The sequence below is a fragment of the Papilio polytes genome, unplaced genomic scaffold, assembly GCF_000836215.1.
Source record: "Papilio polytes unplaced genomic scaffold, Ppol_1.0 DF823691.1, whole genome shotgun sequence".
Taxonomy (NCBI): Eukaryota; Metazoa; Arthropoda; class Insecta; order Lepidoptera; family Papilionidae; genus Papilio; species Papilio polytes.
This window is the reverse complement of record NW_013525513.1, coordinates 2,474,786-2,499,637: the sequence shown is the minus strand read 5'-3', so window position 1 is coordinate 2,499,637 and position 24,852 is coordinate 2,474,786. Positions and strand designations below refer to the sequence as shown.

Genomic DNA, 24,852 nt, shown 5'->3' with positions numbered 1-24,852 from the left:
GCACGCACCTGCGCAGTGGGTTGATTGACGTATTGTCGGGTGGAGCGACAGATGTGCGGTGAGCGGACACGTCCGTTCACCTCAACAGTCTGTAGCGGAGTGTGCGCGACTAAACAGTTGTGCGATAGTTTAGTCAAAGGTGTGCGCGCTCTAAGGATCGGGGATCATTGATAGCTTTCAGTTCATTTCACGTGAGCATAATATTGAAAGTAAGAAAAATGTCATTTCGTTTTGTTACTGAATCTCGTATTCTCGTTATTTTCTTTGGTATTATGGTTCTTTTTGGATTTTGATTTCCTGGTACTATAATATCTTTATTTATGTAAAAGAAAAATTACTAGATTTTATGCATTGAGCAACCCTCTAGAGTTGTGTTAAACATGGTATAGGGTAATATTTGAATGGAGGGATTCAAACCCTGGACTATGTGAATGGAAATGAATCTTAACATATTTTAAATGCAAAGTTTCCATGGATGGATTATTGATTACTAGAATTTGCGACCTAAAGGCAAAGATGTAGATCTTAATCTGGAAGAACACATAGGCTTTTTCCACGCGAACGATGTCACTGGCTAAAGGTAGTTATTAATAAGTTAGGATAATATAGGCACGTCTATGTTCATTCTTAATGTAATTGACTGTTGTCATACGAAAAAAAAATTCAATATCCACTGAGTCACACGGAACTTGGCCCACCGCCAAGCCAGTGTCCTATTAACCAAAAATGTAACATTCCGGATGAGATTTGATTGTCCTCAAGATTAGGTTGTTTATATCTTCAATTAATAGCAAGATAAATTCAATTTCTAACAAAACATGTATGCACTTAGCCTCATAACTTAACCTTTGACGTATGAACAGAAAACAATTTTATTCATAACTTGCTGTTGCCCGCGACTTCGTCCACGCAATATTAAGATCAAAAAGTAGCCTTAAGAAAGTAGCCCTTTCCTTTTTTTTTAAATCACTATAGATATATTTTGTCAATTATAAGAAGTCTTAAATTTTATGTTCATAATTTTCATTTTAATATAATTACTTTCATAATTTGATAAATTACTTCCCTTGTCTCGTACAAGGAGAATTTCCAGCGAGCTTTTAACCAATAAATGATGAAAGTGATTAATTTTCCGCTCTACAATATTATTAACATAGTAATACATTTAAATACTAGCTTTCGCCCGCGACTCCGTCTGCGTGGAATTAAATAAACAAAAGTTAATAACTTACACATTCTTTCAGACTATGCTCTACATCTACGCGAAATCTAATCCACATTTGTTTTTCAATTATTATACTAATATTATTACTAGCTGTTCCCCTGCGACTTCATCCGCATAAAATTATGAAAATCTTATTATATTGTTTAAATGTGTCAAATTAGCAATTACAAATGTCAAAATAAACTGACATGACGACAACCTTGCTTCCTTGATGTTGGCAATAACTTATGGTCTCTTTCTCACACTAAGTTTAATAGCGTTAAAATATATAGCCTAAAGCGTAACGCAAGTGTACAGCTTTTAATTAAAAAAAGAATCATTCAAAAATATACTGTAATTGCTGACATCTTAGGCAACAAAGAAGTTTACGTTTTATTATAATAGTATAGATACTATATATTATATATCATATTATTATACTGATATTAATAAATCTTTCGCTTTAATAATATTAGTATATTATCTAAACACAATATTTACTTAAGAAGTTTCTGAGATATTTGTCTTGAAAACCTATCTAATATATAGTTATAATTGAACTACGAGTACATAGTTACCAATATTTCTTAAGTTATCCTAAAAAAAGCTTAAACGAGCCATTTGGCTATTATCTACGTGGAAATATGAAACAACGCCTAACAAAATTGTATAGCAATAAAAATGTATTTTATATTACGTGGCTGTCGGAATATATCATATGAATTTCTGAGTTACAAAGCTTGCCGAATAACACTGGCGACACTTTATAAATTTTTCGCATCATAAAGGTCTCACGCTTGTCTTCCTATATTTGATGATTTAAAATAATTTTACAGCATAAAAAAAGGTTTGCATAGAGTAGATAAGGACAGAATGATGTTTTTGTTTGGTTTATTTTTAACGCAATATATGTATTCAGAAAGTGTATTTTGTCATGGCCCAAATTCACAAAACATGATTTTAAGGGCCTGTCCCACCACTGATAGAGGCACAGATAGCTTAAACATGACGTCACTGGTAAGGTAACAAAATCCGATATTTCCATCACATATTTTACGCATTGGATTGTTATCAGACAATTTACAGTTTGGTGGGACAGGTCCTTACTCTTTGAAATCGGTTAAACCATTTAGGCAAACTTCATTCACATTTACGCAATGTACAAATCTAATATTTTACTGTAGAAGCGCAGAATTACCACTACATACCTTATTTCACTCTCGTGCAGTTCAACGAACATCAAAGAGAATATATAGTCTTCACGAATTCATGAAATTTAACATTTCGAACATCGACTTTTGTTCTCAAAGTTCAATGATACTCTCCTTTGTACGAAGATCGAATAAAAATGCGCCTAAAGTATAGCCTCTTCAAATATAGAGTATCACGACTTTTGTACATCTTTCATTTATATCCACATAATTTGTATCGAAATTGCTTTTTTGGTACAATTTTCATCTTATCCTTTTATTTTATAGTTATTAAAATTTGACGTTTAACTTAAAGATGGAATATTGTAGACTTTTTTGAACTTTTGCGTTTTAATGTTATGTTAAAAAAGTTACCTGCTATCGAGATATATATGACAGTCCATTGTTCTCTTCAGGGCTGGCCTAAAGGCAGAAACATAACAAGTTTAATGTAGTACTTTCTTTCATGACGTGGAAAAAAAATATTAAGAACGCAGATTTTATGACAGGAGACGAATTAATTTTAGTCTGTTTCCGTTCCCATCGTTTTTTATACGGTAAGGAGAAGAAGGGAATGTTTGACTGGGGAAGAGACGCTTAAGAAGGGTATCATCTTTAAGTGCGTGTCCTTCTTCTTTGATTACGGGTAGGCAACGCATCTCTCTCGGCGAATTCAGGTGACCGCTCACTCGTTTGCCAACTTATAATATAAAAAAAGAACTAGGAAGACAAAGGAAGAACCATGAGAGAATTAGAAGTCTCATATGTTTAAGTGTTTTATGTAAGAAATTAGCGGTAATAATTTAAGTAATGTATTATTTCTCGCAATGTCAACATAATAAAAAGGTCATTAGAATGGGCGTATTGTGGATTAGATACGTCATTGTCTCGACAGTACTAAGGGAATCTCCGCGGGTGTTATGCAATTACAATTAAGCTGTAATTGACAACACGCTGGCATCAATTAACCAATCAGACGAAATGTCGAAGAACGTTCAAGATTTTGTTTGAGAGATTATCCCATTCTTTGTTAGAAAAAAGAGGATTAATATGCATGTAAATATAATTGAATAAGTAGGAAATTAATATCGCTTTTTTTTATTTGAATTAATAAGCATTTTTCGTTTATCTCGTATTGTATTGTATTGCATACATATAAACGCAATCACTCACACTCAAATACCCAAACACATGTATTTGATCACATATGTACCTAGACTAAGAGAAGGCACTCAGGTCACACAGGTCCCCATCTAGCTCAGGAAGCAGAGCCCAATGATTATTGTTCAACTGATCGTATTAATAAAGTGTTTTTTTTTCTTTGATATTTTTAATGAGTGGAGTCAAATTGCAAGGAATAAAACCGGTTATTAAATAAGAAGTTAACCAAATATGTAAACAAGTTTTCATTCAAAAAATAATACTAGTTTGCTCCCGCGACTCCCACTACGTGGGATTAAAAAATCAAAAGTAAGACGCCTATGTATTCTACCAAAGTATCCTCTTCGTCTGTGCCTTTTAGCGGAACCGTTCAGCAGTTTTGGCTACAAGCTATAACAAACATCCATCCATCTAAACATTCGCATTTGTAACATGAAAAAGATTGACGATAAATCTACATCAAAAACATTAACATTTTGTTTTAATATACAAGAAAATTTAATTATTCATTCTCTTGTTAGAATTAATGAAAGCTCGAGGTTTCTCGCTCAATGACACCTTTTGAAAAAGCTTCATTTACAAGAAATTACACAAAAGACGAGACGTGTTTATGAATGTATGAAAATACTGGTGTTAAATAGAACCGAGAGAGAAGTACCCAAGAGTTAGTTTAGAAAATAAATGAGGTAAAAGAAACATACATAATGAAAAAACATAGAATCTATCAACGCATAATGATTTTTTTTCGTATTACTAGAGCGGCCGCACATCTTTGACTAAAATATCGCACAACAGTTGTGCGATTGTCGATAGTTGTTTGCTTTGCAGACATTCAACTGTTTGCACAACTAAAAATCGTGTATTGTAACCTCCATATAAACTCATAGGAATCAAAGCGCGACTAAAAGGTTGTGCGATTTAGTAAAAGGCGACGAACGTTTCATAATTTTAATACATGGAATAGGAAAAGCATACTAACATTGTTCTTTGCTAATAGACGAGGAACATTTTGATAAATGATTTTTTTTTCTAATTTCTATATCTATCAATTATATTATCTCGTGTTTTATTGAATGTTGAAGACGAATAGCCGGTTTCTCAGCTACATTTAACCATTCGTTAGTTTTTTTGGTTTTATTCATGAAATGCGTTTCCGAACTACGTAACTTTTACTCCGTTGAATTTAGGTAAACCTGACACCAATTAATCACTAGGTAATGATAAAATAATGGAAACTTCAGCAATCCTGAAATAAACAGATCATGTCATATAAATATTTTAAATGCGGAAGTTACGATGGTCGGATGTTTGTTAGCGTTCGTAGCCTAAACGGCTGAAAGGATATCCATGAAATATGGCACAGGTTTAGAGCATAGTTTGGAAGAACACATAGGCTACTTTTTATCCCGGGAATAGTTACGGTTCCCGTGAGATTCATTAATTTATTTTTTTAATGTTTACTCGATCATTCTGAGACGGTACAACATATCTTATTGAAATTTGGCACAGATATAAAACAAAGTCTGGAGTACACATGGGATAAGGTTCATCCCCGAGAAATGTCCGGTTCCCGAGGGATACGTAGCTTTTTGTTATTTTTTTTTTTTTAACACAAGGTGGCAAACGAGCAAGCGGCCACCTGAAACCGCCAAAATGGCGAAGCGAACGCTGCCCATAGACATCCGCAATTGCAGATGCGTTGCCTACCCTTATACGACGGAGGAGGAGACGCACATAAAGAGAATATTTCCCCTTCCTATGCATCTCCTCCACCGTCAAATCCATTTCCTCTTCCCAACCTCTCCTTAAAAGAAAAGGGTGGTAAAGAGAAAGGGACTTAAATTAGGCCTCCGGCACCACACTCATCAGACGAATGACGGAATTGCTTCCATTTCACGCCTGTCTTATGTGTGGTCGTGGTATTACACCGGGCGTGCCGGCCTATTCGTGATAAGATGTTAAAGCGGGCACTACCACCGAGAAATTTTTTTAAATAGTTCGTGTGTTTTCTAATACCACGCGGACGAAGTCGCGGGCAATAGCTAGTATATTTATAATTTATCGAGCCTTATAAATATCCATAATTCAGTTTACTGAACCTTAGTAGAATTCCTTACAACTACATCATTATCGTGAAATTCCTTGCCTCAGTCAATTATCGTCAGAGGGATTTTCAGACGGTACGGTATTTTAAGTACAAATTTTCCTGTAAGTAGAAATATTAAAATGGAGCCAAACATTAAACAAGCTCTCTCATTATAATGAGGCCTGTCGTTTTAATTTAAACGCTCCTGTAAAATAATGATAAGAAAATTATTCACTGAAAAAATAAATCTCCCATATCTTGGGATAAAATCACAAAATACTGGTTCCTAAAATAACAGAAATTATGGTTAACATTTACGCAATTCATTCTTTAAAGAATGGTACAACCCGTTATTTAACGGTTTGCACCATTCTTTAAAGAATTAATTGTAATTTTATGTCTGTTATTTTACTATAAATTTGGCAGAGGATTTTTATGTAAGATGGAAACAAATTAAGAATGGAACATAATCGGCAGTAGTCAATATTTAAAACTTGAATCTCAACGTATATAAAGACACTAAAATCTACAAATCTAATTTCAAGGAATTTTTGTATACGTTTCATCATGTCAATATATCTTAATTTTTTATTTTTAATTATTGTTTTTAATATATTTTTATATTGAAAAGTGACACTTGTCTCTGGTTAACATTTTACCACTGACCTCTATAAATAAACAGGCTTTAAACTGTGGTATTTTGGAACCTTTTCGCCATTTTCACGGAGATGTTTGAGGTTGATAAGGGTTAAAGTTTTCGAAGTAATAACAGTGATAGGATCAACTGTAATTAACATCAAAAAGGGCGTTTAAGTTGAAGCTAAAGTAATTTTAAAACAATCGATATTATATTATATCTATGGATTTTACACTTCAATTCACTTCAGCACCTCGAAATCTTATCATGTTCGACCGTGAAAGTTCGCTACGCCATTTAAGTTTGCAATTACTTGTGAAGTTGAGCCGATATACAGCGTTCGGAAAATTCACCGCCGAAACAGATTTATTATCACCTACAACTTTGATAAATCTCAAAGTTAGAGATGAGTTTGACGTTAACATTAGCAAAATTTGTCTTGGATTTGGGAAAGATGATTTCCTTAATACTAGCTGTTGCTGGCGACTTCTTTCGCATAAAAAAAACACTTTAGTGAAAACGTAGATTTTTAATGGTGAAAGAATTTTTGAAATCGGTCCATTACTTTTTGAGTTTTTCAATACATACAAAAATACAAATATATCGTTTTTTGGATATTATATTTACTTTATAATATTAGTATAGAAAGTATAGATTGTTAAAAGAACGTTGTCATACGTGACTGTAAAAGTTACGCTTCATTTAATTTGGCAATCTGTTGGCGTGTCGAAGAATACGCGGTCTGAAAGCCACCGACTTTGACAAATTTCTGAAGTTTCCAGTCTTGATATTACGTAATACATTTCATATTTTCGCGAATACATTTTCTATTTATATATAAATATTTTCAGTTGTAAGCAAACATTTAGCGCCTGTCCCACCACTGGCTGATAGAGGGTCAGATATCTTAAAAGTGACGTCACTGTCAGAGTAACAAAATCCGATATTTTCATCACATAATTTATATATAATGTAACATACCTTGGATTGTTATAAGACAATTTACTAGAATGTGGGTGTCAGATACTTAAACGACCTATTAGCTATGTAAAGTTAATCTGAATGATCAGATTTATTTCTTAGTACTGTAATCTTGTTAAAAATTTGAAATTCATATATTTACTCGTACATATATGAAGGGCTCAGAAAAAAAAACAAGAAGTTCTCAGGATGTTAAACCTTTTTTATCATAATTGCGAACCCTTTAGTATTATAAAGGGTTCCGGAATTATCTATTCATTACATGACACTTGAAATAACTTGTACTATTATGTTTCGATAATACGCCATTTGTTAATTAATGTGGGAACATTAACCGTCAACTACAAGCATTTGTACGGAATCATAGTGTAATATAATTTTAGTAACAATTTAAACAATTAAAATCTCGTAGCCTTAATTTCATTTAGAGTAGCTGATTTCAATCGATATCTACATTTACTTAAGCTTATCTTTTTACGCGTCCGACATAAAAGTTCGAATATTTAAATAAATGTTAAAGCAGTAAACGCAAATTCTCCAATATTGTAACGATCTTATGATATCGGATTACAACATGAAGAAAGGAATTTAAATAATATTTTTTTTTTTATCTAATAAATCGAGAATCGTCGAAAAATTATTTCAGACATGTCTCGATACAATGTTTACAATTCAAATAATTATTAAGAGCTTCGGTGGCTCAGTGGTTTAAACACTTGACTTGTAATCTTCAGATCTTGGGTTTGAACGAATCCTTCTATGCACCAATGTGATTTTCGAATTTTCGTATATATGTAATTTACCCGACTATCTTACGGTGAAGGAAAACATAGTGATGCAACCTGCACATATCGGCGAAGAAATTCAAAGATATGTGTGAGTCAACCAACCTGCAGTGGGCCAGCGTGGTCGACTATGGCCTAGTCACCCCTTACTTAGGGTAGGCTCCGAGCCCCTCGAGGACATATAGTGAGCTGGTGATGATGAAATAATTAATTCTCAGAGATTAAACAAGACTGCTTAGCTCTTAAGTTTTTATTCTTAAAAAAAGTCCAACTATACGTAGAGTATTTTCTAATCACACGTATTAAAGTAGACAAGCACTACGTGACTTACGCGACTGAATTTTTACTCATAAAAGAGGTTTAGGCTAAGCGCCATCTGCGCGCGGCCACCTCAAGCCCGGTGAATCTGTAAATGCCTCCTCAAGGCAAACAGTCACAAATCAGTCACAAAAAAAAAAAAAAAAGCGACTGAATTATTATAAAAAAATTAACAATATTTAGTAAGTACAAAATTCTTAAAAATTGAAGTATTAAAAATATCGAGGTTGCTAACCTTGGATTCCGAGCAATGTTTTTGTTGGTAATTAATTGATTTCTACGTTTTAAAGTTTCAATTCTCATTAATTTTAGTTAAGATTAAGAGTTCTAAGAGTTAATCACTTAAAAGCAAGAAAGCTGCAACCAATACCTTTGTACTGAATTCTACGAGAGCTTAGTGGAATCGTGTAGTTCGATAACGAAGCTGGCTTAACTGAATTCTCTTACTATAGCATTTAATCTTGTCGTCTTCGAAAACTAGGAAGGTTCTAGGTATTTTCCAAAAACATATAAACATCGTCCATTTATGTATAGACTAGATTTAGCCCGTGACAAAATTAAATAGCCTACGTGTTCTTCCAAACTATGCTCTATATCTCAAATTTCATCGAGATACGTTCCGCTGTTTAGGCAAAAAACTCTAACAAACATTCATCTAATCTTACGCTTTTATAATATAGTAGAATCTCGATAATTAAAGTCCAAGCGGAACACAAAATATTTTAATTATAGAGGTTTTAAGTTATCGAGTGTCTATGTTGTAAAGGTTTTGGGCTCTGATGGGAAAGAAACATATTATTTTTTGAAGTTACAGAGGTTTTTAAGTTACCGAGGTTTGACTTATCGATGTTCTATTCCTATTAGTATTTTGTAAGTTATTTTAATTTTGGATTAAGCATTTTTCCGTAAATAAATTGTATTACAAATTTATATAGAAAACAAACACTTACTACAGATTGCGCTGATAGAGTGACTTTGCCGAAATCCATTAAGATTAAGAAAGTCCTCTTAAGGGATTGCCTCCTTCCTACAAATACGACAGCTTAATATCGATAAAGATATAGAGTGAGGATTACGGATTTAAAAAAAAAGCAAGAACCGCTTCTATCATAATTCAGTAACCAATTTATATTTTATTAGCTTTCGCCCGCGACTCCGTCCGTGTGGAATTAAAAATAACAAAAGTGACTAGCCTATGTGTTCTTCCAGACTGTCCTCTACATCTATACCAAATTTCATCGAAATCCCTTCAGTCGTTTAGGCTACAAACTCTAACAAACATCCATCCATCCAAAAAACTATTGATCAATTTATTAATTTCTTTCACTATTTAAACACTACATTAGATAAATAAGATAAGGCTATATTTATTATTCTTATTTCTAAAGTGGGAATAAGGCCAGTTAGAAAATAATAATTTTTAAGAAGAAAATAAAAAAAGTTTACTAACCCGGTTATGAAAGTGGTAAAAATAATAACAAACAGGGAAAAAAATCTTTTTTTCTATTATTTTTGTCTCTCTGTCTGTATACCTTGTATGTCTAACAAAGCCTCGGGCTACTACTAGTACATAAATGCCACTAGTAAATATGTACATCTTCATTTTTTTATAATTATTTTCTTTTACAATTAATTAAAATGTTCATGATTTTTAATACTCCTATAATGTTATTAACACGTTCCATATATAGTTTTTTTTCTTGATGTCGCGACCAATGTTGAAGTTTTATGACCATGTTCGGTACCATTAGAGTAAATGCACATAAAATATGCATTTACCGGATTTTACAAAACGTTATTGACCATAATATATTTATTTTTGATAGCATAATCATTAAATTTTTGGTAACGATAACCACAGACTTTAAAAACTTGACATTATCACGTTATTATTTTCTTACAACTTGTAAAACATCGTGTTTTAAATGAAATACATATGAGATAAAAGTAAATAAATTGATGTTATTAAAAATTTTAATTAACGATCGAAAACCATTTGCATATCACTTCAGAATGTTACAACTATGCCACACGGACGGTTCTTCGCGTTGCCGCATCACCATTTCATCATCCACCTAAAGATTAAAATCTTAGAACGTGTGCACATCTGAAACCAAACTATCGCACAAATTTTTAGTCTCGCTTTGAATACTAGGCTTATATGGAGATGCCACACTACTCGATTTTTAGTCGTGCAACTAAACAGTTGGATTGGCTGCGAAACAATCGACAATCGTACAACAGTTTTGCTATAGTTTAGTCAAAGTTGTGCCCAATCTTAATGGTTATGATTTTATTTTTAAAATTTTATGAATTCAGTTTTCAAAACTAATCTTCGTCTTCATTGAGTTTACTGATTAAAATTTTGTACTGAAACCGCAACGCAGTCGCGCCACTCGTGTGGCATCTCCCTTATAGTAAATCTAACCTACATTTGTGCACACATGAAAGACATATTTATCGTGTTGCACACCGTTTCCGCCCGTGTGGCATTTTATATTCTGAGTGCTGGAATTAATTAAATCGTTAATTACATTTCTAAGTGCCTGTTTATTACTTACCTGTATGGAAGAAATTGTCGAAGGTACCCGTTTGCTGCAGAACGGTATTGATGATAAACAATAACGCATCGGAACTACAACCACGGGGTCAATGAACTTCGTACTGTTACGTCTCGATAATTTTCTTTTTAATGAATAAGTTAGTAAAGGAAGTTGTAGATCTCTATCTGACAATAGTTGTAGCCGCTAATTAATATATCTTATTTCTTCTTCCGTTGCGTTTTATATCCATCGATATATCAAAAAATGCGTTTTTTTTAATGTTTTAATTAAAATGTGTATTTAACGAGGCGAAATGATTGATATTTTTCAAACGATTAAAGTAACTGGCAACTAATAATTTTGAGTACTGGCTGAATGTACATCGTGCATGATAGATATTAAAGCGACGATCGAATGACAGATGACAGTTGTCAATGAATGGAGGAATGATGCGCTTTGTTATTATAAAATCAATTGGTTAATCTCTGTAAATGTTTGCAATTCAATTAAAGTGTGTGAAGTACTCAATTAAGATGGCGGTCAACTAAAGATAGTGCTTCTAATGTTACGCGATTATTATTTCCGACATACGCATGCCCACAATGGAAGATCGTTACCGTGTACATAATGTACCTTCGGAATTGAATTCTACAAACCGCTCGTCACTCCGACGTATTTATGACAATAAAAATGTAATTTGCATGATCCAAAATCTTTTATTCCCATTCTTTTAGGTCGTATAATTCTAAAATGAAATGCGTTTGATGGATTCCATCGTAGAATCCATTCCCGTGTTTTATTAAATGCTAAAATTTCAAATCCCCTCCATTCGCCGCTCTTACATTAAATCTTTTTAAGTGCTCTCCGGGACTTCCTTAAAACAACAATTTTATAACATTCTTATACTTTGTTGAATTGATAAAAGGAATATAAATCCTTTCGATTCACGTAAAAACATCTTTCATAATTATCATGATAAAGGAAAGTATTTCAAAGAGATTATTAGAAATCTGCATTCTTGATTTTAATTACCGTTATATAAATACAGGACTCAGGACCGCAATTTAGAATCCCTTGACACAATGTGCAGATACAAAACTAGTCCGCTGACAGAACCTAGAAAAACACTTAAAGGACAACACGTTCGTGTTATCTAGATATCATTCAAATGTAGGTCTCGTTACGTTTGGAAATCCAGACCCTCGTAGTAACAGTTAACCACAGTATTGTCGCTGATGTTTGAGAGTACAAATCTTGCATATGCCTGTTTTTTTCCTAAAGGCAAGGCATCTTTTTGTCATTATTTTATTAACAATTAAAAAAGTTGTTTCTAAACGTTTCTGTTTTTTATTAATTTAATTATCAGTATGTAGTAGTACCAATACCTTATCAATTATTTTAATATAGTAACAGATTTATCTATAGAAGTTATTTAGTTTTATCTATAACAAGACTATAAAGAGAAAAGATTTGTATTTTTGTATGTAATGAAATAACTCAAAAACTACTTGTCCGATTTCAAAATCCTTTCACAATTATAATGCTACGTTATCGGTGAGCAGCATTGGTAACCTTTTTCATTATTTATTAATTTCACGCGGATTAAGTCGCGAGCAACAGCTAATCTATTATATAAAATTCAGACAGACAGAAACAAAGTCAAGTAAAAATAAATAAATAATAAGGTGTTTCTTTAAATATAAAGCCTTCCGTCTTTTTTTTCTTAAATATAAACTGTTATCAAGATCGTCTGCCGTTGAACCTGTGTTGATTCGGTGCTAAAAAGCTTACAGTTGTCTGCAGATCGTTACTGAAGGTAACAGGACACCCAATTACTGGTAATAAGACATTTAACGTAGATCAGAGATATTATCTACCATTTATGGGTTTATATGCTCGCATTTAAAAAGGCAGTCCCTTTTACACATATTTGACAGTGGTATTTTTAGCTTTGGTAAAAAAGAACAAGGATTACTTAAACAAGAACGTTTCTTTATGTAATAACAAGCTGTTGCTTGCGACTTCGTTTACATGTTAAATAGTAAATATATAGCCTATGTTATTCAGTGATAACGTAGCTACGTAAAAAAGCTTTTTTATAGTGAAATATTTTTTGTAATCGTTCCAATTGTATTTGTTACATACAAAAATCCAAAAATACGATTTTTTTTTACAATATTGCCATAGACTAGCGATCCGCCCCAGTTTCGTATGGGTAGCAAAAATACGTCTCATATCTCTTCTGTCGTACCTTCGTTCAGGTGAAATATAGCCTATGTTACTAAATGGTTTTGTTTCCAAAAGCGAAAGAATTTTTTAAATGTGTTCAATAGTTGTAGCTTATTCGTTGCGATTAAATCAAAGTATAACAATTTGCTTATGCTCGCAAAGAAATAGGTATAGCCTATGTTACTATAGCTTTCTAATGGTAATAGAATGTTTGAATACGGTCTAGTAGTTTTTGTTACTAGCTTTTGCCCGCGACTTGGTCCGCATGAAATTTAAAAATAATAAAAAATAAATGAAAAAAAAATAGTCCATGTTACTCATTACCTTTCTAACTCATTATAATCAAACGAAGTTTTATTTACTTATTTTCAATTTTCCTCTTTATAATATTAGTATAGACATACAAATCTTTTCTCTTTATAATATAGATTATAGACTGTATATATAAATGAAGCTATCGTCAGATCCTTTGCAAAAATAAAAACGATTTATACTTTTTTGACGCAATTTGAATACAATTTTCTTTGTCTTTATAACCTAAACAGCAAATGGAGTCGAAACTGATAGTACAATAATGCCGAGAAGAAAATATAGCGAACAACAAAGCCGTGTCGAAAGAAAACTACTTTAACAAATAATAAACGCGCTAGACTATTGATATATGATGCTCGTGGAAACCATTTCTAAAGGACAGTGAATTGATGCTGGAACGTTGCCAGATGTACGGCACATCATTTACAATGAGATCGAACCACTAGAGTAGTCATTATTATACACAATTCTACTACAATTTGTATATGCTATCACCCGCGGTTTCGTCTGCATGGTATTAAAAAAAACTAAAGTAAGTACCCTAAGTGTTCTTCCAGAGTATGTTTTACATGTATGCCCAATTTCATCAAGATCCGTTCAGCAGTTTAAGCTACAAACATCCATATGTCCAAACTTTCGCATTTATAACATTAGAAGTAAGAAATAAGTTTATTTACGAGCAGATTCAATGTTTTTTTAACATTTTTACGCGACTTTAAGACAGGCCGAAAAAATGGCACTGGCAGGCTACGATTTTCTTAAGATATAATAATTATAGCTCACAAATAGAATGCTAATTTTGAACATAGAGTAGCTTTAAAAGGAGAATATTAACAGTAGAAACAAAAGAATGCCTATTGCTGTTTTTTATCGTAGGCCGTTTTTTAAATGTTTCTAGTTGAGGAGGTTCAATGGGTCTTGATCAATTTGGGAACTTTATCTTTTTGCTTTAATTGTGTTATGTAGCGTAATATAATCTATACTAATATTTTAAAGATAACAGATTAGTGTCTGGAAATATGTATATTGACATAACTCAGAAACCACGTTGCCGATTTCAAAAATTATTTTACCATTTAAAAGCTACATATCACTGAGTTACATAGGCTACATGTTTTAAATCTAAGTGGATGAAGTCGCGAGTAACAGCTAGTTACATACATACATACATTCATCACCAGCTCACTATAAGTCCCCACCGAGGGGCTCGGAGCCTACCCTAAGTAAGGGGGTGACTAGGCCATAGTCAACCACGCTGGCCCACTGCGGGTTGGTTTACTTCACTTATATGTTTTGAATTTCTTCGCCGATATATACAGGTTGCATCACGATGTTTTCCTTCACCGTAAGAACGTCAGGTAAATTATGTACATATAAAAATTCGAAAATCACATAGGTACAGTAGGATTTGAACCCTAGACCTGTAGATTACAAGTCAAGTGCTTAAACCATTGAGCCACTGACGCTCAATACATACATATGTGAATTACGCTCCTACCTTCTTTATGTCGAATTCCAATACTGTTTACTAACTATTGTTTCCAATATTTGTTAATTTTGGATATTACTGCTCTGATAACAATTGTTATTTTATCAGCGAAAATGAACAATTAAACAATAAGCATGACAATCCAATTACGGCTGGCTTTGTTAACGAGTTTCATATTTCTGGGAAGCAAAATTAAAACCTGTTCCATTGATTTACAGTTTACTATTGAATGAAATGTTTTTAAATGCTTACATTGGTAGAATTTCGGGGTTAATTAGTATTATACTCTCTTACTTATGGGGGCGTGAGTTACGAATTACGATTATCGAATTGGACCACCTTTATATTCCGACCCTCCATTTCTTAGTGACCGTACTTTTTCAAGATAACCATTGAGAATGACCGATATATTTTTTTCATTGATAAAATTTTGTAATTGCCTTCATTTTATCTTATTGTCTGATTCGAAATCAAAACCTCATGTACTATAGTATTCAGAGTGTATAGCACGAAAATTTGCGAGAAAGTATTGGTTACGTCATCGATAAAATTCGTATGAGGCTTTGTTGGAGTAAAGTACGTTAGAAATAATACAATACTAGTTTTTTATTTACGAAAGTTATTATTCTCTCTTTTTTTTCAAAAAAAAAGACTGATTTTTATCCACCAGTTTATAAAATCGAGATTTCTTTAAAAATGTAACAGAATGAAAATTTTAATTAATGAATGCGGTGGATTTTTTGTTAAATTAACCAATTAAACTGAGCTGTTGAAGTTATGACAGCTGTGACAAAAAACATCTCAAAAATACATACTAAATTGGTTCAGTAACACGCCGAGTAAACCTGATACAGAAGTAATATTATGCATATTTTTTGGAATGTTCGCGTGATAATGAAATACAAGCATGTATTACTTTACATTTTTAAAAGTAAGACAGCACTCATCTATATCTATATTTTATATACATATAGTCAAATTGGAATGTCTGTTTGTAATATTAAAAGAAAAAATCCAAATTTCGGGAAGATGATGTATTTGCAAATTGTTTTGTCTGTCCGCAAGTTGCGTTTGTTCCGGGTAATCCCGAGACGGCTCCCCAGATCGATGAGATCTTTACTGGAGGGTAGCTGACATAGACGGGCATATTAAAGGCAACTTTTTATCTTAATATTGCGTAGACGAAGTCGTGGGGAACGGCTAGTAATATTGTAAAAAGGAAAGATTTGTATTTTTGTATGTATCGAAATAACTCAAAAACAATTGGACCGATTTCAAAAATTCTTTCACTATTAAAAAGCTACAATATCAGTGAGTAAAATAAACTATACTTTTTATTTTATTTTTATTCAAGCGGGTGTTTCGCGAGCAACAGCTAGTTATATTAGTATAGATGTTTAGTTTGTACTACATATTCCTAAACCAATATACATTTCGTTTAAATGTTGTAAGGGTTCTTTACCTGGGAAAATATCTCTGCCCTTGTTTGTGCCAATTAATTACAAAAAGTATTTTTATAAATACATAAATATATTTTAGGTATATTATGGGTAAAAAAGAAAGAAATGGTTAGATTGCGTGAAAGGTGCGTGATCAAGAAGAGAGTGATGACTGAGATGACGGATGACAGAGTTATTTGGAGAACGAAAACCCGGTGCGCCGACCCTACGGAAGTAGGATAAGGCAGGATAGATGATGATTATGGAAGGCAACAGGAAGGGCAGCTGTCTTTTCCTAGAGATTCGAAAAAAAAACACTTCGAATAGTTTAATTTGGCTGGTGTCACCCATTTTTTTCATGTCTGACAATAAAAAATATCTTCTCACTAATCTATGCTTTTGGGTAAGTTCCTAATTATATCAATAGTGACAACTTTGGGGTTCATACAATATTTGAATGTGACTAATTTTGATCCCTCTAATAGTTGTTTGGACCGTTATGCGGGTTTGTGGTTTAAAGTACACACCTACAGTAAAATGTTCAAATATTAAATTATCATTTGAAGAGATTAAATAATTATTAAATGTTAGAAAGCGCGGTCATAAATCAATAATTTAAACAAAAGTTGTACCAACATATAAATTGAACTGAGTCACTAATGTAAAAGAGGAAAGATTTTTATATTGATTAAATAAAAAAACTACTAAACCGATAACATAATTTCATTTTGTCATTAGAAAGCTTGATAAGCAAAAGAAATATAGATTAATGTATTGTAGAAAAAAAAATTAATTCCATGTGAAAGAAGTCGCGGGCAAAAACTAGTTACGAATAAAGTCAAATTTTTCTATTAGAATATTTTTCTATTGAGAAACGAAAAAAAAATGTTTATGTTACTTGTTTTCTGAGATGATTGCTGAGATTTTTGGAATAAATTAGAACAAACGAGCACAAGAAGACTAGTTATTTCATTATCCGGCGCCGCTTCGTCCAGAACGACTGTTACTATTTTATACACCGAGCTAATTATTTCTGTATTATGAAATTTTATTGCTGTTTTAAAAATATTCTGTAAACAATTTTTAGGTTATAAGCTTTTATCGGCGTCCGCATGGAATTAAAAAAAAAAACAAAAGTGAGTAGCCTATGTGTTCTTCCAGACTATCCTCTACATCTATGCCAAATTTCATCGAAATCCGTTCAGCCGTTTAGACTACAAACTCTAACAAACATCCATCCATCCAAACTTTTGTAATTCCAAAATATTAGTATGATATCTTGTTAAGTGCAACATTTTAAATATACTAACGCCATCTATTTATCAAAGTAACAAATATCTAATCTACCAAATGTGTAACTTTGTGTTTTTTTAATGAAAATGAGACTTGTAATCAAAGTTCTGTTCTTAAATTTTTTTAAACAAAAATAACTATCATAAAATGTTTTGTTTCATTATTCGCGTTGCAATGATTAAAAATACAATGCATGAAGGAAACAATAGATTTTGTGATACGAAAGTTTTATGGCCGATTTCCCATCTACTTTTAACCATTTGTTAATGTTATTGGTTGGATAAAATCATGAAATGAGTTTCTGAACTACGTAACTAGATTTTACTACGTTGAAACATAGTTCATATCGATTTGTATGAATTTGATTTTATTCGATAACTTTTCCATTAAAACTTAATTGATGTCGATTTGTAATTCGATTCGATTTTATTATCTTTACCGGCGTTGGGGTAGGGCGAGGTGGGACGCCTAGGGCGCCTCACGTAGAGGCACCACAGACGCACCTTTATGTCTTTACATATGGATTTGTATTTTACTAAAAGGGCGTTATAGAAAACTCGCCCAGGGCGCCAGCCATACTAAATGACCTTGAAACTTGCCATAGGGATTTGAATCTTTTTTAATCAACTATAAGCGTACGAAACATGAATAGTTATTTTTTTTGTTTTGTACCCATATTTAGAAGACTTTAATTTTAATATTTATTTCAATATGAGAGGTTTTACGCTTTCGCTGAAGTTAACACCTTTTTTTTTTTTTTTCCGAAGGGGAATGCTTTCTGCATACTCCATGCCTCTGGGCAGACACGAGAGTTATGTGGGACTCTCCCCCCATAGTGGGGGGCATACCTCACTAAACCCCTTCGTTCCCTCCTGGCCATTTTGTGGGACGCCACGGGATCGCTTGCGCTTGCCACCGCGACGCCCCACTGACCGCCCCGGGAAGGGGCCCTCGTTGCGTCCCAATAAATTGGGACGCTGCGCCCTAAGGCGCCCCTCGGTAGACGGCACCGTGCAATGCAGGTTACCATGCAATGCCTAATTGCATTGTGTCATGTTGGTTTCTCTTTACTATAGGCATAACATTTTGTTTTTTATTTTCTGATTGTACAATTTTCTACACACTACACAACTGTTCAGTTGCTTTCATTCATATGAACTTATATGGAGGAGCGCACACTACTCGATTTTAAGTTATGCAGCTAAACAGTTAAATTGACTGCGAAACAACCGACAATCGCACAACAGTTATGGGATAGTTTAGTCAAAGGTGTACGTCCGCTCTTTATATCTACAGAAATGAGATGAGACAACTTGTACATCCTTGTCTGCAAATATAGAATGAAATGACTAATAATATGAGTTTATCTCGACGTATGAAAAAAAAATCAAGCACAAACAAAATAAGCACATTACCCTCTAGCGTGAAATGAATTTGACGCGTCTTTATATGCAGTGAAATATTCATGAAATTGTATATTTTAATCAACGCATAAAAAAAATATACGAACAAAAGATATGAAAAGTCCTATAGTAAGCTAAGATTATTCATTATATAAGTACTAGCTTTCCTATGCGACTCCGTTCGCACAAAATTAAACAACCAAAGTGAGCGTACGTGTTTTTCAGACTATCGTCTATATATTTATATAGTTTAGCATTCATCTAAACTTCGTCATTTATAATATTAGTAACATGAATTTACTCTGTAGCTGCCTCTACAACAGTAATGTTGCCCTTAAATTGAAAAAAAAAAGAGATAAAAACGGTTCCTGTAGCTTACGACAGTTAAAAATCACGTTTGAATAATTAAAAACAAAGACACACAAAAACGACATGCTCAAAGCGGTAAAGTAAGACTTATAAGTATTGGCCCCCACATCTTTCCCACTTTAGTATGTGTTTAGTTTTACGTGAATATAACGGCGTTTTTTTCTCGCATAAGACGATATCACATAAATGCATGGGATCGGTCGGACGTGAGGTCTTCTTGCTCGGAGTGCAATCGCCTAGTGTCGGTTTACGGGCAGTCTGCGATTTTAAAATATTTCATTATTACATTCGAAAAGCTAGTGATGTGTTATTCATTTTCTTTTGTTGTCGAACGATGTAGAAATTTGTACTGCGTTTTTATTTACCAAGCAATGCATCGCGCGAGCTAGCAGATCTTCCTAGATAACCGAAAAGGCTTTAATTACTCGATAAGAACTGGATTTGTTTTGCAATGGTAAGTTATAAGTTATGTAATAATTTTTATAACATTAATGTTCACCTGCACCTATCTATGATTTTTTCTTTAATTTGTATTTCGCATTTTTTTCAAGATACATGCCCACGAATAGAAATAGTCCTGAATTTTTTAATTAACAGCGGAACGGAAATCGTGATTTCACAAATTTATTCTTGCCTTGTGAAAATACATAAACCAGAAAGTGTTATGATTGAATGTGGATGGCTACAAAGGTAGAGGAAGACCGAAGAAAGTATGAATGGATTGTGTGAAAGAGGATCTGCTTAAGAAAGGAGAGGATTCAGATATATTTCGATAGAGATGGAAGAGCAGCACAAACTGTGCCGACCCTCCGTAAGGGATAAGGACAAGTTGATGATAATTTTTGCCTTGTCTACGCTTTTTTCTATGATTCAGTAGACGCAGATAGCTGAAAAATGATTCGTTATCAGCAACGCAAATACATCATATTCCCGAAATCTGGATTTTTTCCTTGAATATCAGACACTCTAATTCTATTGTGTTTTATTGAAATATGGTATAGTATCACTTATACTTAGAAAAACATCTATTTTTTTCTCTTGTCTGCTTTTGTAGCAATGTTATCAATGTAGGAACTGATTTTTAGAATTATTAATTTGGTAATTTAAAATTCGAAAGCACCACGGCTTAAAAAAATAAAAAGAAGACAGAATTCAGATTGCGAGATATGTAAGATCTTGCTTGAAATCAAATTAACGGCTATGTTGCAATTAAAAAGTACCTTACTGGAGGCATTTCTAAAAAAAGGTGTAAATTTTTACAACGTAACTTGATCCTTTCCATGAAATACACTATTTTATTTCCTTGAATTTGCGATTTTACTTATTTTACGTGTTACAAATGTGTTTTCTTGTTGTAGTTGAACAAATTGTGTACCAAAAAAAAAGCAGTTAGGAAATGGAACGCTTTTCGTTCAATTTGTAAGTTTATTTTCAATCTTAATATGAATGAGAATTATATTATTAAAAAAACGTATAACTAAATGCAGTATTTAAAAAAGACTAATAAAGTCAAGTCCGGTGTCTTACTATTAGTTTTTAGTTTTAGTAATAAGACATCTTTGAAGATTTTTAATTTTTTTTTGTGTTATTGCTTACTTGAAACTGGTTTACAGTCTCAGAATGAAATTTGGTTGGGATTTTTAACTTTTTCACCATGACTCCCTAAACTAAAATGAAGGAAACAGAATGCTTTTTATACATTAATTTCAGTAGTAGGAACTGACGGTTAATAAAAATCGAGTTTCTTAATTTCGTAATTAAACATCTTTTTTTTATAAATTTTAGTAAATTTTTGTTAATTTACTAATATTTAAAAATTGCAACTAAGCTCTAGGCTTGTGCTAGGATATGGTTCACGACAATAACGAATGGCGGCATTCGAACCCTAGACCGCAAGATCGGTAGTCCGTACCACAAACCATTAGGCTATTGTCGCTAATTGATTTTAATAAATGACATTTAATAAATGTTTATCTAATTATTAAAGAGCGTCGGTGGCTCAGTGGTTTGAACACTTGACTTGTAATCTACAGGTCTTGGGCTCGAATCCTGCCATGTACCAATGTGATTTTTGATTTTTCGAATTTTCATATGTACATAATTTACCCGACGTTCTTACGATGAAGGAAAACATCGTGATGCCTGCACATATCGGCGAAGAAATTCAAAGATATGTGTGAAGTCAACCAACCTGCACTTGGCCAGCGTGGTTGACTATGGCCTAGTCACCACTTAATAGGGTAGGCTCCGAGCCCCTCGGTGGGGACGTATAGTGAGCTGGTGATGATGATGAAATGTTTATCATTTAACGTATTACTTATCCAAAATTTATTAATTTTATTAATTACTCTTTTAGAAGAGATATTTAATTCCGCAGGCCGGAGGAAATGGAACAAAAACTTCGTCTCGGATAATGAGAAAACTTTTAAGCTTTCAGTTTGACTTTGACATTGTTTTCATTATTAATTTACGTAGATCTTCAGAAATTATACCTCTAGGAAGTACAGTTGGGGAAACTGGCGATGTTCCACCTTTAAATCAATCATTTGAACCTAAAAACAAGACGCGGAAATAACAATAGAACGCAGCTTATAAATGTAATGTACGAAAAAAAAGTTGGTTAGTTATTACACGTCTAGTCTCTTTTATTATTATCCATTTGCACTCACTGCGATCTATTTAGTTATTTGTAGGAAGAGGCAGAATTCGTCTAGTTGAAATGAACAAGGCAATTTTTACTAAAGTGCAACACCGCGTATTTCCGCAACTGTACATATGTATGTGAATGTTATTCAGTAATCCTTATAGTCTTAAATATACAAAGATTCTGTAGTTAAAGTAAAAGTATTGACTTTTACTTGTACTCGTGCCTACAGTAAGTTATGGGACTAGGCGTCTACCAAGTTGGACAGTCCGAGTTTTTTGTAAAATTATTTGCAACATTAAAAAAGGTAGTACGATTTTCATTATCTATACTAATATTAAAAAAGTACAGACGAATTGAGCACCTTCTTCTTTTGGAAGTCTGTCAAAAAAAAGAAAAGATTTGTATTTTTGTATGTATTGAAATAACTCAAAACTACTGGACCGATTTCAATTTTTACACATTTAGAAAGCTATGTTATCAGTGAGCAACATAGGCCATGTTACTATTTTTTTTAAGTTGTCGCGGACAAAGGCGCAAGCAATAGCTACTTTTTTAACAAAGATAACCTTTTTGGATCAAGTATATGTATATATTTTTTTCATAACTCTAGCTATATAGTTAGAGAAGTAAAATTTTAAAAGTTTAGTAGTTGCTTGTGACGTCAAGTATTTATTTCAATGCTTAAGGGGTATAAACTTTTCCAATAAGCTGTCCCCCTTCTGAGTGTTTCTATAAGTTAGTTGATATCCTTGTTAATGGTGATGTTTGTCAAAGAATTCCCTAAGGGATGGTCGTTGTATTAAGCATTGTAATTATGTCATGGGCGAATCACTTTGACCTAATTATTTTACGCGTTGAAGCTTTATCAAAATACTAGCTTTCGCCTGCGACTTGGTCCGCGTCGAATTAAAAAAAAACAAAAGTAAATAGCCTCTGTGTTCTTCCAGATTATGTTCTACATCTATGCAAAATTTCATCCAGACCCGTTCAGCCTTGGCTACAAACTGTAACAAACATCCATCTATGTAAACTTTCGCATTTATAATGTCAGTATGATATAGTTCGTTGCTACTATGTCTAAACTAGCTTACGCACGCAACTTCATCTGCGTGAAGTTAAATAAAACAAAAGTGAGTAGCCTATGTGTTCTACTAGACCATCATCTACCAAACCATCATCTACCAAATTACATCAAAAATACTACAGCCGTTTAGGCTATGAACTCTAACAAACATCCATTCATCCATCTGAACTTTCGCATTTACAATATTAGTAAGATTACTATCGCAATTTAGGTGAAAATATTGTTTTCGTGATTGACAATGCATTACAATAGACCCTAAATTTGAGCAGGCTTTCTCATAATCTTTGCAACAAAACTACGTTGCGATTTGATATTTTTGTTTCAATATCTAATGGAATGAATTTCTAGTTTTAGGTTTTCCTTCCTGATGCACTATTTTATGTCGAAAGTAATCAATAGTACAATCCGCTGCATAAGTATGTACACATTTATAAAACTTAAGAAACTTGTATACGCTTTCAAAAATTTGCATGCACGTATGTATCAATCTGTAATTGATATTATACAGAGGAAAGATTTGTGATTATAAAATTATTCAAAAACTATTTGGCCGATTCCAAAAATTCTTTCACCATTAAAAAGCTATGTTATCGCTGAGTAACACAGGTTATTTTTTTAATTTCACGTGGACGAAGTCGCGAGCGAGTTTGTAGTATATGTTTAAGGCGAAAGTATGCGAACGTATGAGTCCATATATATTGTTGAATCCCAAAACGTATACCAGTATCTTAATTTTAAAATGTTTACATATGTGTAAAGCTGACTGTACATATGTACACAATAAGTGTTCTGACCTTTTATAGCTAAAACGACAATAAGCTTAAATGTAATTAGGTGCGTTAGAGAATGTCTAGACATTGTAACTAGCCAAATGTTTGCCTATGTCTCGAACGATGTAAACAAGTAAATAAAAATAGATTTCAATCTGTTGTAAGTGGTCTCTGTTTTAGTGAACCATTTATTATGGACGTTTAAACATATCCAACACGAAAAACACATATGCCACACTTAGAAACTCATATTGACTGGGATAAAGTAATCTTTTATTTAACGTGTAGTGATTGTTCCAAAAATATAACTTATATATTACTTTTCTTTTCTATAAGATTATTTTAGTATATAATAACCAAAGTGTGAATTAAAATGATTTATAATATTTTACTCCTAAGACTTTTAATGAGCAACGTAACATTGTGGTTCGTATTTTAATATTTGCTATAAAATAATGGAAGTGGTGTTAATAAAGAATTTTTATGATACATTTAGTACAAATGCACAGTTTAAAGCTCTTACTTGTTTATTACTTTTCATTTATGGTAAATTAACGTAAGAAAAACAGGTGTTTCAATCTAACCAACAATATGCGTCGGAAATCAGAGTAATAACTACTTAGGGTACAGAATAGAGGGGGACAGGTAATAAAAATATAATAGTTATTTTATTGTAATTGGCTTGAAGAACATACTAATGAGTTATGCCAACCATCATTTATTTAGAACGAAATATTTGCTATTAAAAAAATTAAGGTACATAAATGAATACTAATGAAATATTTCACTATTATTCTAGATTTGGAATTATATAGATTTAAATATAAAAGTTTATGATTGAATGTGAAAAATAAAAAAGTGTAGAATCTGGTTTTTGTGAAATGTCTACGTCGCTTGACTTATAATGCAGCC

At 32.7% G+C, this 24,852-nt stretch overlaps 1 protein-coding gene across 3 annotated transcripts in view; it reads left to right on the top strand.

Moving 5' to 3' along the window:
- The window catches only part of LOC106104283 (atrial natriuretic peptide receptor 2-like), a 145,229-nt gene that overhangs the window by 48,760 nt on the left and 71,617 nt on the right, over positions 1-24,852 (top strand). Inside the window, exon 1 of one of the 3 annotated variants that reach the window (XM_013284288.1) lies at positions 19,660-19,893. The exons of the other annotated variants lie outside the window; for them this stretch is intronic. Within the exon in view, the coding sequence (XP_013139742.1) occupies positions 19,891-19,893 (3 nt within the window). The 5' untranslated portion in view covers positions 19,660-19,890. Of the gene's footprint in view, positions 1-19,659; positions 19,894-24,852 lie in introns of those variants that run through there. 3 annotated transcript variants of the gene reach the window in all.